We start from the raw sequence: 13031 nt of genomic DNA, 5'->3' as shown, positions 1-13031 counted from the left end.
ATACTTATACTCAGCTTTCCACAGTTTTTTCCTCTTTGCAGTATAATTTAGAAGTACATTTCATATTTTTATATAAATTCTTTTTTTCTGTAGTATTAAATATCAGAAACTCAAGTTCAGTATGAACTACCAACTTGAAAATATTACTTAAGTTTCCTTTTTCTTAGGCAAAAAATAGCAGTGAATATTGCTATAATGTAAGTATCAAATTATCAACTTGCAAAATTAGTTGTAGAAGTTTTGAATAAATTATTACAAAGACAATTCTTATTGTGCATAACAAAATCATTTAAAATTCTATGTTTTCAATACCTTCCTATGATACCGAGCACATATGTCAAATGTTTGTCTTTTCCTTTCACATATCTTTCCACGTCTATTAGAAAAACAGGAAACGTTAATTCTACATTAGTGAAGCAATATACCATTGAGTAAACAGAATATTTAGGATGTATCCATTTATTTGGCAGTCATTGTTAAAGATCTTTTTTTTTTTCTCAGATCAGATACTCAAATTTAGTTGTCCTAAGCCAAATAACCAATTTTTTTTAAAAAGACAAAACCCCAAAAGCAACAAAATTAAGTAGACCCGAATCTTTGTCCAAACCTCTAATCTGTTTTATTTCTTTTTGTAAACCATTTCTTTTGAAGTTATTCTAACTGGAATGTTTGGAGCAGCTGAAAGCTTATGTGACAAAATTCTGGAAGAAAATCAGTATTCTATCACTTCTTGGTAGACACAAGTAACTTTCCAGGCTGCTACATCCTTTCAAAGCACTTGAAAAAGAAGACTTACAAGTAGAAGTTATCACAGTCATTTCACTGAGACCAATCATATACAAACAGTATCGAAAAAAATGGTATCCAAAAAAATGATATCCAAAAAATGGCTTGTGCAGAAGTCTTCCTGAAGCTGCTGTAGCCAGAAGGTGAAAGTGGGAGGAAATGCAAAGAAAACGTTAACCAAAATCAATAGCGAGTATGAGTAATCCAAGAGTGTTAAGCAGGGACTGTTCAACCTCTGAAGTGATGCAACACAGAATAAAATGAGATTAGCAGCCTTCATGGCAGACCTGATCCAAGGGTTACTGTTGACTTCACTGGAAAGATTTTTAATAACAAGCACCATTTACATACAGATCCTGTTGGCTGTCCCTTCTACTAATCACTACAAAAACTAACTGTGCATTGTAAGATGGAAAAGCAGGATGAGAAAGATCCTAAACTGACAGGACACTGGGATTTCAGTCCAGAGAAAACTGAACTCATTATTTCTTAGAAAATTAAGCTGCCCCACCTAGCTAGACAGCCTGACTCAAAGTATGCTAAAATCCTGGGAAGCAGAACATCTTGGATACATCTTGCATCTGGTAAGATCTCTATTTGCTGAAGTTTTCTTTTACGTTCTAAGCAAAAGACTGTCACATGTCCTCCATTCACAGTTTTGTGAAATTTGTTTTCATTGTTTCTGCATTGAAAAAAAAAAAAACCAAATAAAATGTTTTCATTTTGCATCACATGGAACAATTCATGTCAATCAAAATAAAAATTTGCCTTTCATTGTTTGGGAAAAAAAATGAATTCCTTAAAATTATTGTTATTCTCCCTCTTCAGACGTCAAGCTGAAAAAAGCTGTTCACAGATCCCTGTTTTGGATTCTGAGTCAGACTGCATTCATTAGTCTCTGCCTAATGTCTTCGTCTAAACTGTGATGCTGGAAGTAGAATCCACTTAAATTTATGAACGCTTACATTCATTAATAATAGACTGTTACCTATTTTTTTATATGGTGCTTTTTGATTTTTTTCTCCAGTGAAAATATAGCAACACAATACAGGTACAAGACAACATATGCCATAACCACAAGTACTGTACGGAGGTGTACAGAAATGCAAGTAAAATACATGGAAATTTAGCATACTCCTGAGAAATTCCTAAGGTGATTGCAGTTGAGGGCATGGGCAAAGATATTACTGGCATTACTTTTTTACTGTTGATGCCTTTTCTACATCTTATGCATTTGAAAATACACCTATCACTGTTATTCAAGGGGAAATAAGAGTTCAGACTTTAGAAAATTATTTTGCAATAAAGACAAGATACTAAGTACATGTTAGGAGCTGGGAGGATCAATCTAAAAATAGGAACTATAAAGGCAGCATAAACACTGTAATTCACAAACTCTTAAGCATTTTTTTTAGAAACTGTGTAGCATCTGTATCATTAATAAGTAAGAAGAAAAGAAATAAAATTTTTAGTCTGCAACTGAATACGTTTCAATTTTGAGTACTTCCAAAATTTGCACCCTCTGCCCTCTTAGCATTGACATTCTCAGTCTAAATTTAGCTATGAGAAGAACACACTTTAAAGTCCAGTTCTACGTCTCTTTTTCTTCCTTTTCTTCTCTGTGAACCACTGAGACTGCACCAAACAGGACAAGTACTGTGGTATGAAGAGGAGAAAACTAGCATGTAAACATTAGAGTTCAATGTTCATGGTATCACTGGCCTGAGGCAAGCTCAGCAAAGTACTGGGACACTGGGGGAAGTTCCAAGGGACCTGAGGCATGCGTTTAAAAAGGGACAGAGCACAAGCATTCAAGTGCTACGGCAACAAGTGAACAAAATAAAAAAATACTGTCAAGGCACTTGTTTCTGTTTATTTTTCTTCTTTACTTGGTAAGTACACACTTTGAACTTCCACTTGACTGAAGAATATAAAGACTAATGAACATGCTTATACAAGGCTTGTCTTTACTACCACAGAGTTTTGTTGTTTTTTGTTTTTTTTTTTTTTTTTTTTTTTTACATTACAGCTATATTGCTACAATCACTAGAAAGGTATGAGATTAAGGATTTAAAGGAGCAGAACTGAAGCATCACCTTCACTGCAGTATCATTCTCACCACTGTAATAGCAGTGATAGAAAGACTTATTGCAGAATATGAAGGAGATAGGTTACTTAATTCCACCATAACTCTCCTCCCTGTCAGTCCCCTGCTTCAGACTTAGACATGGAGGAGACAGAAAGAATTTTCTTGTTGAAGGACACCAGAACTGTGAGAACCTTTGACTCCACTGTTCACACAGACAGCTTTTCCCAAAGTCTTTCAGTCTCCAATTTTCACCTTTGAACACAGAAGCACCATGGTACTTCATGTACTAAATTTACGTGGCACTACCATGGTACAGTTTGCAATGGAACACAGCAGATGTGCAACTATATCACCTCCTTAATAATAAACCAATGGTCATTACCAATAGTGTTTTATAATCCATCTGGTCACACTGATTGCTTAACAAATGCTTCCTGCTCAAAAGAATCAAGCAATACCAAGGGCTGTGTTTGATATGGGGAATCCAGATAAATGTTTTGGATTCTCATTTCTACAATCAGATTACTTCCCTTCAAATACAGGGCTTCCTGTATCCTTCAACTTTTCTATATTTAAATGCCAAGGTAGAGCATTCTCAACAAATGAAAATAACATATGAAAGGCATCTCACAGAGGACAATCAGAGACTGTTTCTCTTACTCTCTACAAGGAAATATTTACTGAATCCTGAGACTTCATCTCTCCATTGTCGCTGTATAACCCAAACTCTAATCACCCACAGAAATATCCTTTGAGGTAGCATCTTCTGACAACACATTCTGCCTGCAAAGAGGGAATTATTTCTTTTCCTTGAAAGTTTACCTACCTTCCATAACACCAGAAATAATTTTATTTTTAAAAAAAATCTTTGACAGAATAACTCTATTTGATGACAGACAGGGGAGACAATTGGGTATTTCAATCAAGATTTTAAAATGTGGGAATTAAATTCACCACCTTACTCTCAATTTTTAAACTTTCAGAAAGCCTTATTTTAGAGAAACTCAGTATTTCCCAAAATTTTGGTGGGGGGGGGGTGTGAGGCAGGAGGGCGGAGGGTGTTTTTGCCTTCTTAGTAAAATGAAGTGCTTTCCTATCAGATTAATTAAGCTTTTCTTCCACCATCTTCATTGCATGTGACTTTCAATATCTGCTTGCAGAAAGAACTACTTGATACTGAAGAAAAAACCCCAATTTTTAAAAACTTAAATATTTATTTTCTCCTAGCCCAAACAAAACACTCTAAATCCATGTATGTTTGAAGAACGCTGTTTCCAAGTGTAACCTCCGATTTTACTTCATACAAAACTATGTGTCCTTTTTCTATGAAAATAGATACATTTTCCTAATGTTATAGTGATCATCTGTTGCACCTGTAGTTTTCAGATGGTCCAGCTTTGAAACAACTGTAAGCAAGAGGGAAGATTCCAATGTATCAAAATACAAATAACCTACATGTGCTAATTCAATTCAATACATGTGCATTTACTAAAAGAAATCTTTCAGCATCTCACAGAAAATTACAAGATTGAAGGCTAATGTTCAGAGCCTTACATTCATCTAGTCATCAAGGTAAAGAGGCCGTGAAATAAATTTCAGTCTAGCAGAAGAAGAAATATTTCAATAAAATGGTGCAAACTGGGTGTAAACATCAGAGGCTCCTGTGTAAGCAGATTGAAGTAAAAATCACTATGGTAACCCACTAACTTTTACTTCTCAAACTAATGATCATCTGCGGAAATAAAGAAACAAAGAAATGACATTCTTATACAGTGTTTAAGTAAAGACGAAAACAAAATAAGCATTCTTATTTACCTGAAAATACCAGACTCACATCACCAGCTATTATTCCTTACATAAACTGGTCTTTCTTACTCAGTGTAAAAAAGTATTTTAAAATACTATTAAAGCAAGGAACATCAGTTCAATAAAATGTAATGAATAACTCATTAAGTGAACTAATCTCTTCCCCCTATTTTTCTGGCATGGGGAGACAGGAACATTAATTTTTGTTTTGAAATAGTGTTTTGGGAAGCTTTATCTCTTATATTTATTTGGGAACTGAAGCATTTCTCTTAGGAGGATAAGCTGAAGGAGCTGGGCCTGTTCAGCCTCAAGAAGAGATGACACAGAGGGGTCCTCATCCATGTATATAAGTATCTGAAAATGGGTTGGCGATAGGACGAGCCAGGCTCTTCTCAATGGTGCTGACCATCAGGACTAGAGGCAACAAGCAGAAACTGATGCACAGGAGATTCTACCCAAACACGAGGAAGAATTTCTTTACTGTGCAGTGACTGTGCACTGGAACAAACTGCCCAGAGAGGTTGCTGTCTACCTCACTGGAGATATTACAAAACTCTCTGGACACAATCCTGTGCCACGTCCTCTAGGATGACCTTGCTTCTACAAAGTGCTTGGACCAGATGACCCACTGTGGTCCCCTCTGTTGTTACCCATTCCATGATGCTGTGAAATAGCTTTGCTAACAGTACACCTTAGCCAGTATGATGTAGAGAAACACTGTTTTTCTAGCTATCACTAATAGCTTGGTATGGAAACCAGAATGCTAGAAATCTTTCTGCATTCAAGTCTTCACTTTTAGAGAAATGTCTTTGAGAGTTTCTTACTTTTGTTCTTTTGGAAGTTGTCATGCAATTTTCTATTAACTCATTCAATAAAATTACTTTTAGCAAATAATCCCTGGCCTATAGATTGCTTGTTCCCATTTGACTTAAACTTGTGCTAGTTACACAGATGTGATGATAAATCACATGGAGTTTTTTGTTTATTTGTTGTTGTTTTGTTGGCTTTGTTGTTCTGGCTGTTGTTGGTTCTAATTCTGAGACTGGCCATGATAATATTACTGGTGCAAATAGGAATAGTATTAAAAGTATTAATAGTATTAAAATATTAAAAAAATATTTGGCTTAGAATGAACATTTCTGGAAATATCCTAATGAATCAAGTCACTGACTAAAATGTTCATTGAAAGCATACATAAGGAGAATATTTTCTGGTTTTTCTAAGATGACAGACAACTTTTAACTTCAGACAGTATTGTAGATGTACATTTGATATTGGCACTGGCTTGCCAAGCATGTTCCTTGTGGACTTCATCAGGTTTTCTGGGTGTACACTGGAATGGTGTGCCTAAGCAACTCATGGGGTTTGAAGCAAGGTACTTTATTTACATTTCATAACCCTATCAGTCTTACAAGGTGACTGTAATGTCTGATTCACAGAACAAAATTACTCTCCTGAAATGAATATAAATTATATGCAGATGTAGTTCCACTGAAAGACCAAGAGCCAAATACCACTAGCAACACAACTGCAAGTAAATATGATATCGGTAGAAATGTTTTTTTCATGTTATGTATTTTACAAAATATGAAAACGAATTAACCTGGGTTAATTCTCTGTAAATGCTACTTATTAATGCAGCCTTTAGCTACTCAGACAGCTGAAACTAGTACTTTACTTATGAAAAGAGTATTGTTAAAAATGTAAAATAATTAGTTCACGCGGAATAAGACTTCACTCTTCCAACCACTATAAAGGTTGATACTTAGGCTTTTCATTTCAAGCTGTTCTCTCTCTATCACAGCCGCATCTCAGATTAATAAATACCTACAGGAGGTAAGATTAACTTAGGTTTATCCCATGCCTTTCATGAGTATGTCTCTATCTAACAACTCCTATTTGCCAAGTGGAACAGAATACATTACATACAGATATTCTTCCCTTCAAAGTCATCTTTGTCTTCAAAGAAACCACATACCAGATGTAGGTAATTTACTAAGTAAAGGATAGAGAACATCAGACCTGGTTAAAAATTGTTAATTACACACTTAAAATCAGAATTAAGTTCAACTCAATTCAGCAGGCTTCATCACTTTATCTACTCCTGCTAGATTTTACAAGAACAAATACCCATGCAAATGATACAGCACTAATGATACAAGCACAACTACAAATACAAAATACTTGCCATTTTTCCTAGAACTGAAAATGATTTCCCATCGGATAACTCTCGATAATCTGAGACTCTCTGAGATTCAAGGTTATATCTTTCTAAAGTGTATCTACAGGATATTTTCACTGAAAGCTGATTTTTTGAATTTTTGCAACTGGCATTGGAAATTTTCTGAGAACAGAAACAAACTATATGTCTCTATATCCAGAACTCAAAAACAACTGTATTAACAATTTTGCATGGGAACATTGCTTTGTGTTTAGGGGAACAGAAGAAAGTAATTTTGTACTTATTTACACAAAAATCACTGAAAAGTGCAACAGAAAATAATAACAGAGGGATAAATATTGAGGCTAAAATTTCATTTGCAGAGCAAGTGCTAGAAAAAATTGTGAAAAAAAATGCAGCTGGAATATGTTACACATGGCTTTCCCTCTCATCATTTTAAATGACTGAAAAGACTGCATTTTCAGCTACAGGTGTTACATTTGCCTTGCTCTTTCAACTACAGATTCTCATTCTCATGTCCATCTCATCTTTTCCACACTCTCAATTAGAACAAATGACTGGTCCATGACTCATGTGCCTGGACTTAGAGTAAAATAGTAGAGATCTCTGAAAGAAGTAGAAATAGGCATAAACGGGGGTAGAGGGTCAGCTCTTAAGGCATTAAATTAAATTCTGGCTAAAATCATTATCATTTGACATCCTGGCTTATACACAGGGACTGAAAATGCATCTAAAAGAAAAGTGTTTTATGACTTCACTGAGTCTGTGATTTTTCCAAGTATTCTCCCCTTTGTTCACAAGGGAATATGGGAACATATTCCAAGTACATAAAGTTGTGTGAAAGTACTAAGTGCCTAGCCGATAAACTCCTTTACTTCTTGGTTTACCTGGTAGAATATTCTTATTAGAGTGAACCTTGTGTGCATTTATATAGGACCATGTAAGATGAGCTTTTAAAACTTGTAAACAGATTCTCTCCACATTTTTCAATTGTACCAAAACACTCTGTCTACTGAAGACAGATTAGCCAATTAACCAAAGGGGTTTTTTTCTGCTGTGTTACATATGGAACACCATCTGATCTTACCTCTCCATTTTCCAGAGGGTGGATTTTGGAATAATAAGAAGTGCATATGACTTCATCATCTTTTATGTAGGATGGGGTTCCAGGCCGGGGATGAATGTTGTAGCGTGTCAGGCACTCGCTGTCTGTGATGGCATAGTACTGCCATGGCTGATAGTCCACACCGTCCAGCGAGCGCTCCAATATCCAGTTCCCAGGACGAGGGGAGTTAGCTGCTTTCACAATAACATACGCGATTTGGAAAACCTGAAAAATACAAGAATTGTTAAAACACAACTAAACACACAATGAAAAATTCATTCCAATTTCTTCATAGCTGCCAAAATAAGTAAAGTAAATACACTAATGCTTGACTGGTTTTCTTTCCCCTAGAAATGCAATATGGCCTTGGATTACATGGAAACTCTTACAAGTGCAGAAACAAATTCTCCAGACATTTCTGAAAAAAAAATATTAGTTGCATTAGGCCAATAGAGACTTTGAAAATAGAATTACAAAGCACTCTATGTTTCACATAGCTTAGTAGGTAATTGCTAAACTGCAATTTCAGCCAAATGTTTGCAAAGTTTGTTTTCAAGTATTTTCAGTTTGTAAGTGTGGCATTGTTTCTTTATGTGTATTTATAGACATACACTTTCCACAATGTCTAAGAGTTGCCGAACTATTACAACTCTATCTCTGTTAAAGAAAAACATAGTTTTAAGCTATTGAAAGATAATCACATCATGCTGAAATCATTCTATAAAATAATCTTGTTTCAATCATTCTATAAAACATTCACCCAACTCAGCACTGTGACCGTGAATAAGCTTTACAGGACAGAGACACATCAAATATCACTATAAACAGAATGCAAGCAGATAATCAATGCTCATTATAGCCCATTTTACCTGCCTATTCAATTGATTTATCAAGGTTTATTTCTGTGTACACGCTTGCTGGAATGCAAACCATAAATACATTTGCAATTGCAGAATGACACACATTAGTGACGCAGGTCTGGTTTGGTTTGGTTTTTAACCTACTAACAGCCATATGCTACAGAGATAGAACTGAAGCCAAGGGACAGAAGCAGCTATTTCCATCAGAAAAGTAGAACTCATATAAAGTTACTATTTTTGAGATGCAGTGCTGTGAATCTGTACATGATGATGCCAGAGGGTATCATGTCAGTGTTGATTTTATACTTAAACCTTTTTGTATTGGACAGTCACTGTAAAGAAGCTGCAAGATTCAGACTTAGTCCACACAAAATCTCTTGTGAGTGCTTAGATGATCAGTAAAGTTACCAAAAGAATATCCAACAGTAAACAATGAAAGAAACAGTAAGGAGATTTGAACTGGTGTTTATTATCCACCAGTATTACTGTAAAATAGAAAATGTGTTAAGTGGCAGAGTATTCCTGAACACATTATGATGGAGACAAAGAAATTTATATCTCCAATTATCATTCCTGCCTTCTGTGCAGACGCTGAAAATTTGGTAAGATTCATAGTCACTTCAATCAGGAAAATAAACCACTAGCAGCCAAAGTTTTTCAGTGGAATAAGAAGTGAGTGAGGCTGTGTTTATTTCAGCCTAAAGAGCATGTCTGTAACTGTACCTTCTTGGATGATTATCTCAATATCTTTCTTCAATAGCATTAAATAAAGACTCCTGAGAAACAAAAAACCTGCGTTTCGTTCCATTGTTCCAACAGGAATCATACAATCACTTGCCCCCTTTCAGAAATCCCCTTTCCTCTCTCTAACTCATTTGCAGCCATATTCCCTTGTGGCCACAAACAGTTACAATTATAGTTTTAACTATCTTGAATCGGTTATAATACTTTTTACAATAAACAGAGACAAACAAAACATTAACAAATCTCTCCAAACTACTCCCCCCCCCCGCCCCAGTTAAACTCTTAGAAATGTAAGGAATACAGAATAAAGATTTAATTCCAGAGTACTTTTAAATATTTTTTTTATTTTACATAAGCAATTTACCTCAAATTCTCAGAATAAGACTGTTCCTTACACATTGAATGGGGAACAGCTGAGGTTAAACTTGCCAGGGCTTCTAGCATGGAAGATCTGTGGTTTAGGACATATTTCACAATAAGTTCATAACCCCAGGTGTGTGTATATATAGCTTCCTTTTTGGAAGTCCTAAAATTTGCAACATTTCATGAAAGATTCATTGTTAAGTACAGAGAAAAAAAAACATTTAGCTTTGCAAATATCTTGGATGCACTGACTCAGAGGGGCCAACAGGTGTAATCAACAGGAAGTCTCTTTTCTGTTTGCTTGAAATACTAGGCTGTGTGGGAGAGAGAAACTTTCTACAGTGATTTTTCAAATTGAATCCCTCTTCCAATAACATTTCCTGCATAGTTTCTTGAGAATGCATTTCAAGTCTTGTTTCTTGCCTTCAGATAGTGCACTGCTTGACTGCAATTTAATATACACCTTTGGCTTTCATTATTTTTAGCATGCGCTGTAAATGAAACTGAAAAAAACCCACAAAAAAAAAAAAAGCAGTAGAGAGTAAACAGCATATTGCACATCACAGTGGAATGGATGTAATTTCTCTTAATCTAAATCTGACAAGAAAAAAACTTCTTAATGTAAATAAAAGAATACACACAAAGAGCTGGTGGTTGTAACTATTATTCAGCTACAATTTTCAACCTGATTCAAACTACTACTGTCCCAGCCTCTAAGAGTTCCTTTTGTCACAGCACTGAGCTATCTGCAACCCACTAACTTCCTGGACTAAGAAACAGAGCTGGAATTACCAGTATTTTTAAAAATTGGTGGACTGTTAATGCTAAGTGCAGACAAAGGAGGATGTACCAAAAGCATCATGCATCAAAAACATGGCCTGGTTGATATTATTCCTGATCTTTCTAAGGCTAGGCTGAAGACAGCATGGGTTGTTAATCCATGCTTCTTAAAAATACCTTTCCTTTGGGGGACAGCTAGAGCTTTAGCATGACACAAGAAGATTATTGCCCCAGCTCAGTCAGCTACACCAGGCACTACCAGCTCACAACAATGCTGTGAGGCAGAGAGCAATCATGTTGCATGCCATGTTTTACTGTGCTTTCTCAGCAAGCTAGCAATGACAACAAAAATAATCAAATTAATAACAGCTGCATGATTATTCACCAAGCAAATCAATGTAATGTAAGCAATGCTGACTTTCCAATCAGCTGGAAAACTGTCCTTCTCCAGATAAAGGAGTAACTCTTCTTTTATTGTGGAGTTTTTTAGCAAATACAAAACCAGCAAGTTTTCTTACTGGCATGAGAAAATGAATAAAGTCTAATGTATCATTGTGTTTTGTTGCATTTGTTTCCACAATCAAAAAAAGTGACATGGTTCAGTGTTCTGAAGCCAGCCTTCCTAGTACATGGTAACACTGAGATTCTCCTCACAGGGGTAATTGACACAGCAGCTTGGTTCACTTTTTCAGATAGCATCAATAAACTGACACATGTCAATTGACAGAGTAACTGCACCATCTTAGAGCACATCTGGATTTGTACAAGAGCAATAGAATGCAACCTAGAGACCCAAGTTTGCTTATACAAATGGGAAAATGGAGCAATACCAAGCTGCCTGGTAGCATGCATAAGATCACTAACACAGCTGCCAAAGCACAGCTGGTGATTTTTTCTACTTTTTCCTGCTCATGTGACCATAGCAGTATAATTATGGGAGTGGAAATAGTCTAAATACTCCTTTAAACCTTTCCCAAATTATAGGCAACATAATGCTCAAGATGAGAAACAAAATGAGTCTTGGGTCTCATTTTCACTGGTAATTGTCTCAGCAGTGAGAACTATGAAGCACATATTGTAGGAACGCTTCCATAAGTTATAGTACTATACCTTCTTGTGAATGCCTCATAAGACACAGAAAAGTGCATCCTACTTACCATAAAGGATAATTTGCTACACTAATATTATTCAGATAGAGCTGAAGTGAATCATTAATCTACATAGGGTTAACTACTGAAGCAGGAAATCTCATTGTGTCCGACTCCCACTTGCACTTCTATTTAAAAAATAAATCCTTCAGTTAGAAAAAATTCATGTAAATCAGAATATCAGCAGAGAAAAAAAAATGGTACCACACAATTCTACAGAAGTATTTCCATTTCATTTTCTCAACAGAAAAATTTATTTGCCCTAATGGAGGCTTCCATCAACAATCTGGTGTAAACGCTGTATCTACTTGTTTACTGTAATTATGTTGCTGATTATTATTGCAGTTCAGTGTCAGAACTTAAGCAAGGACTAGTTTCCTTACAGGCTGGTATAAATACTGTCACACCATATGACCTTTACCATGACACAGATTTATTTAGGCAGTTATTTAAAAGTGCTGATAGGGGTACATAAAGCACTGCAGACACTCCTTGTCCCAGTGTGAAATCCATCCAGAGGATTCGAGGCTACCTCAGAACACTCTGAGGTTAAAGGGGGCTATTAGCTATAGGGGGGTGCCCCTCATTAAGAGAAGCAGAGGAAAGTCTATGCAGAATTCATTATGGGATGTGTTAAAGGGATTGAATAAATGGATGAGACTTACAATGGAACCGTTTAGGTGAAGGAATAGAGGTAGAGAAAGGGAGAGATCAAGGTGGATCAAGAAGGAATAAGTGTAAGATAGAGGGAAAAGGAGATGAAAGGAACCAGTTGACTACAACTAGCTGGCTGATCAGCTTGTTAATCCTGACCTCAATCACTGAAGTCTATCCTATTTTCTCACTAAATCCTGTTTCTAAATATCTTCTTTGGGTGTGCTCTCTCTTTTTAGTGGGTATGTGTGAATAAGATTTAACTTCAAGCTCAGCAAGCAGAAGAGATCTAAATACCAGCAACTGGAGTGGGGCTGTAAATCTCAAGGATCTTCAAAAGATTATCCAAGGTTAGCTACCAAAGCACTGCATGCCTTGGTTGCATCCATAGATATATACACCCCTAGCAGACATTGATCCTGGTCAGATGGAGAGGAAGAAGAGGGTGAAGCAGGCTGTGCTGTGTTTGTGTTCATGTGGGTGCTGACAGGGCACTGTGGTCTATTTATGTTGC

The 13031-nt window shown here is 36.0% G+C and overlaps 1 protein-coding gene across 4 annotated transcripts in view; it reads right to left on the bottom strand.

Annotated features, from left to right (window-relative positions):
- LAMA2 (laminin subunit alpha 2) overlaps nucleotides 1–13031 on the bottom strand; it is a 340056-nt gene that overhangs the window by 232788 nt on the left and 94237 nt on the right. For all 4 annotated transcript variants that reach the window (XM_064413130.1, XM_064413127.1, XM_064413128.1 and 1 more), the window contains exon 4: nucleotides 7951–8193. In XM_064413130.1, the coding sequence (XP_064269200.1) occupies nucleotides 7951–8193 (243 nt within the window). The remainder of the gene's footprint in view (nucleotides 1–7950; nucleotides 8194–13031) is intronic.

Source organism: Passer domesticus, chromosome 3, assembly GCF_036417665.1.
Source record: "Passer domesticus isolate bPasDom1 chromosome 3, bPasDom1.hap1, whole genome shotgun sequence".
Classification (NCBI taxonomy): domain Eukaryota; kingdom Metazoa; phylum Chordata; class Aves; order Passeriformes; family Passeridae; genus Passer; species Passer domesticus.
This window is presented reverse-complemented; position numbering and strand designations above follow the sequence as displayed.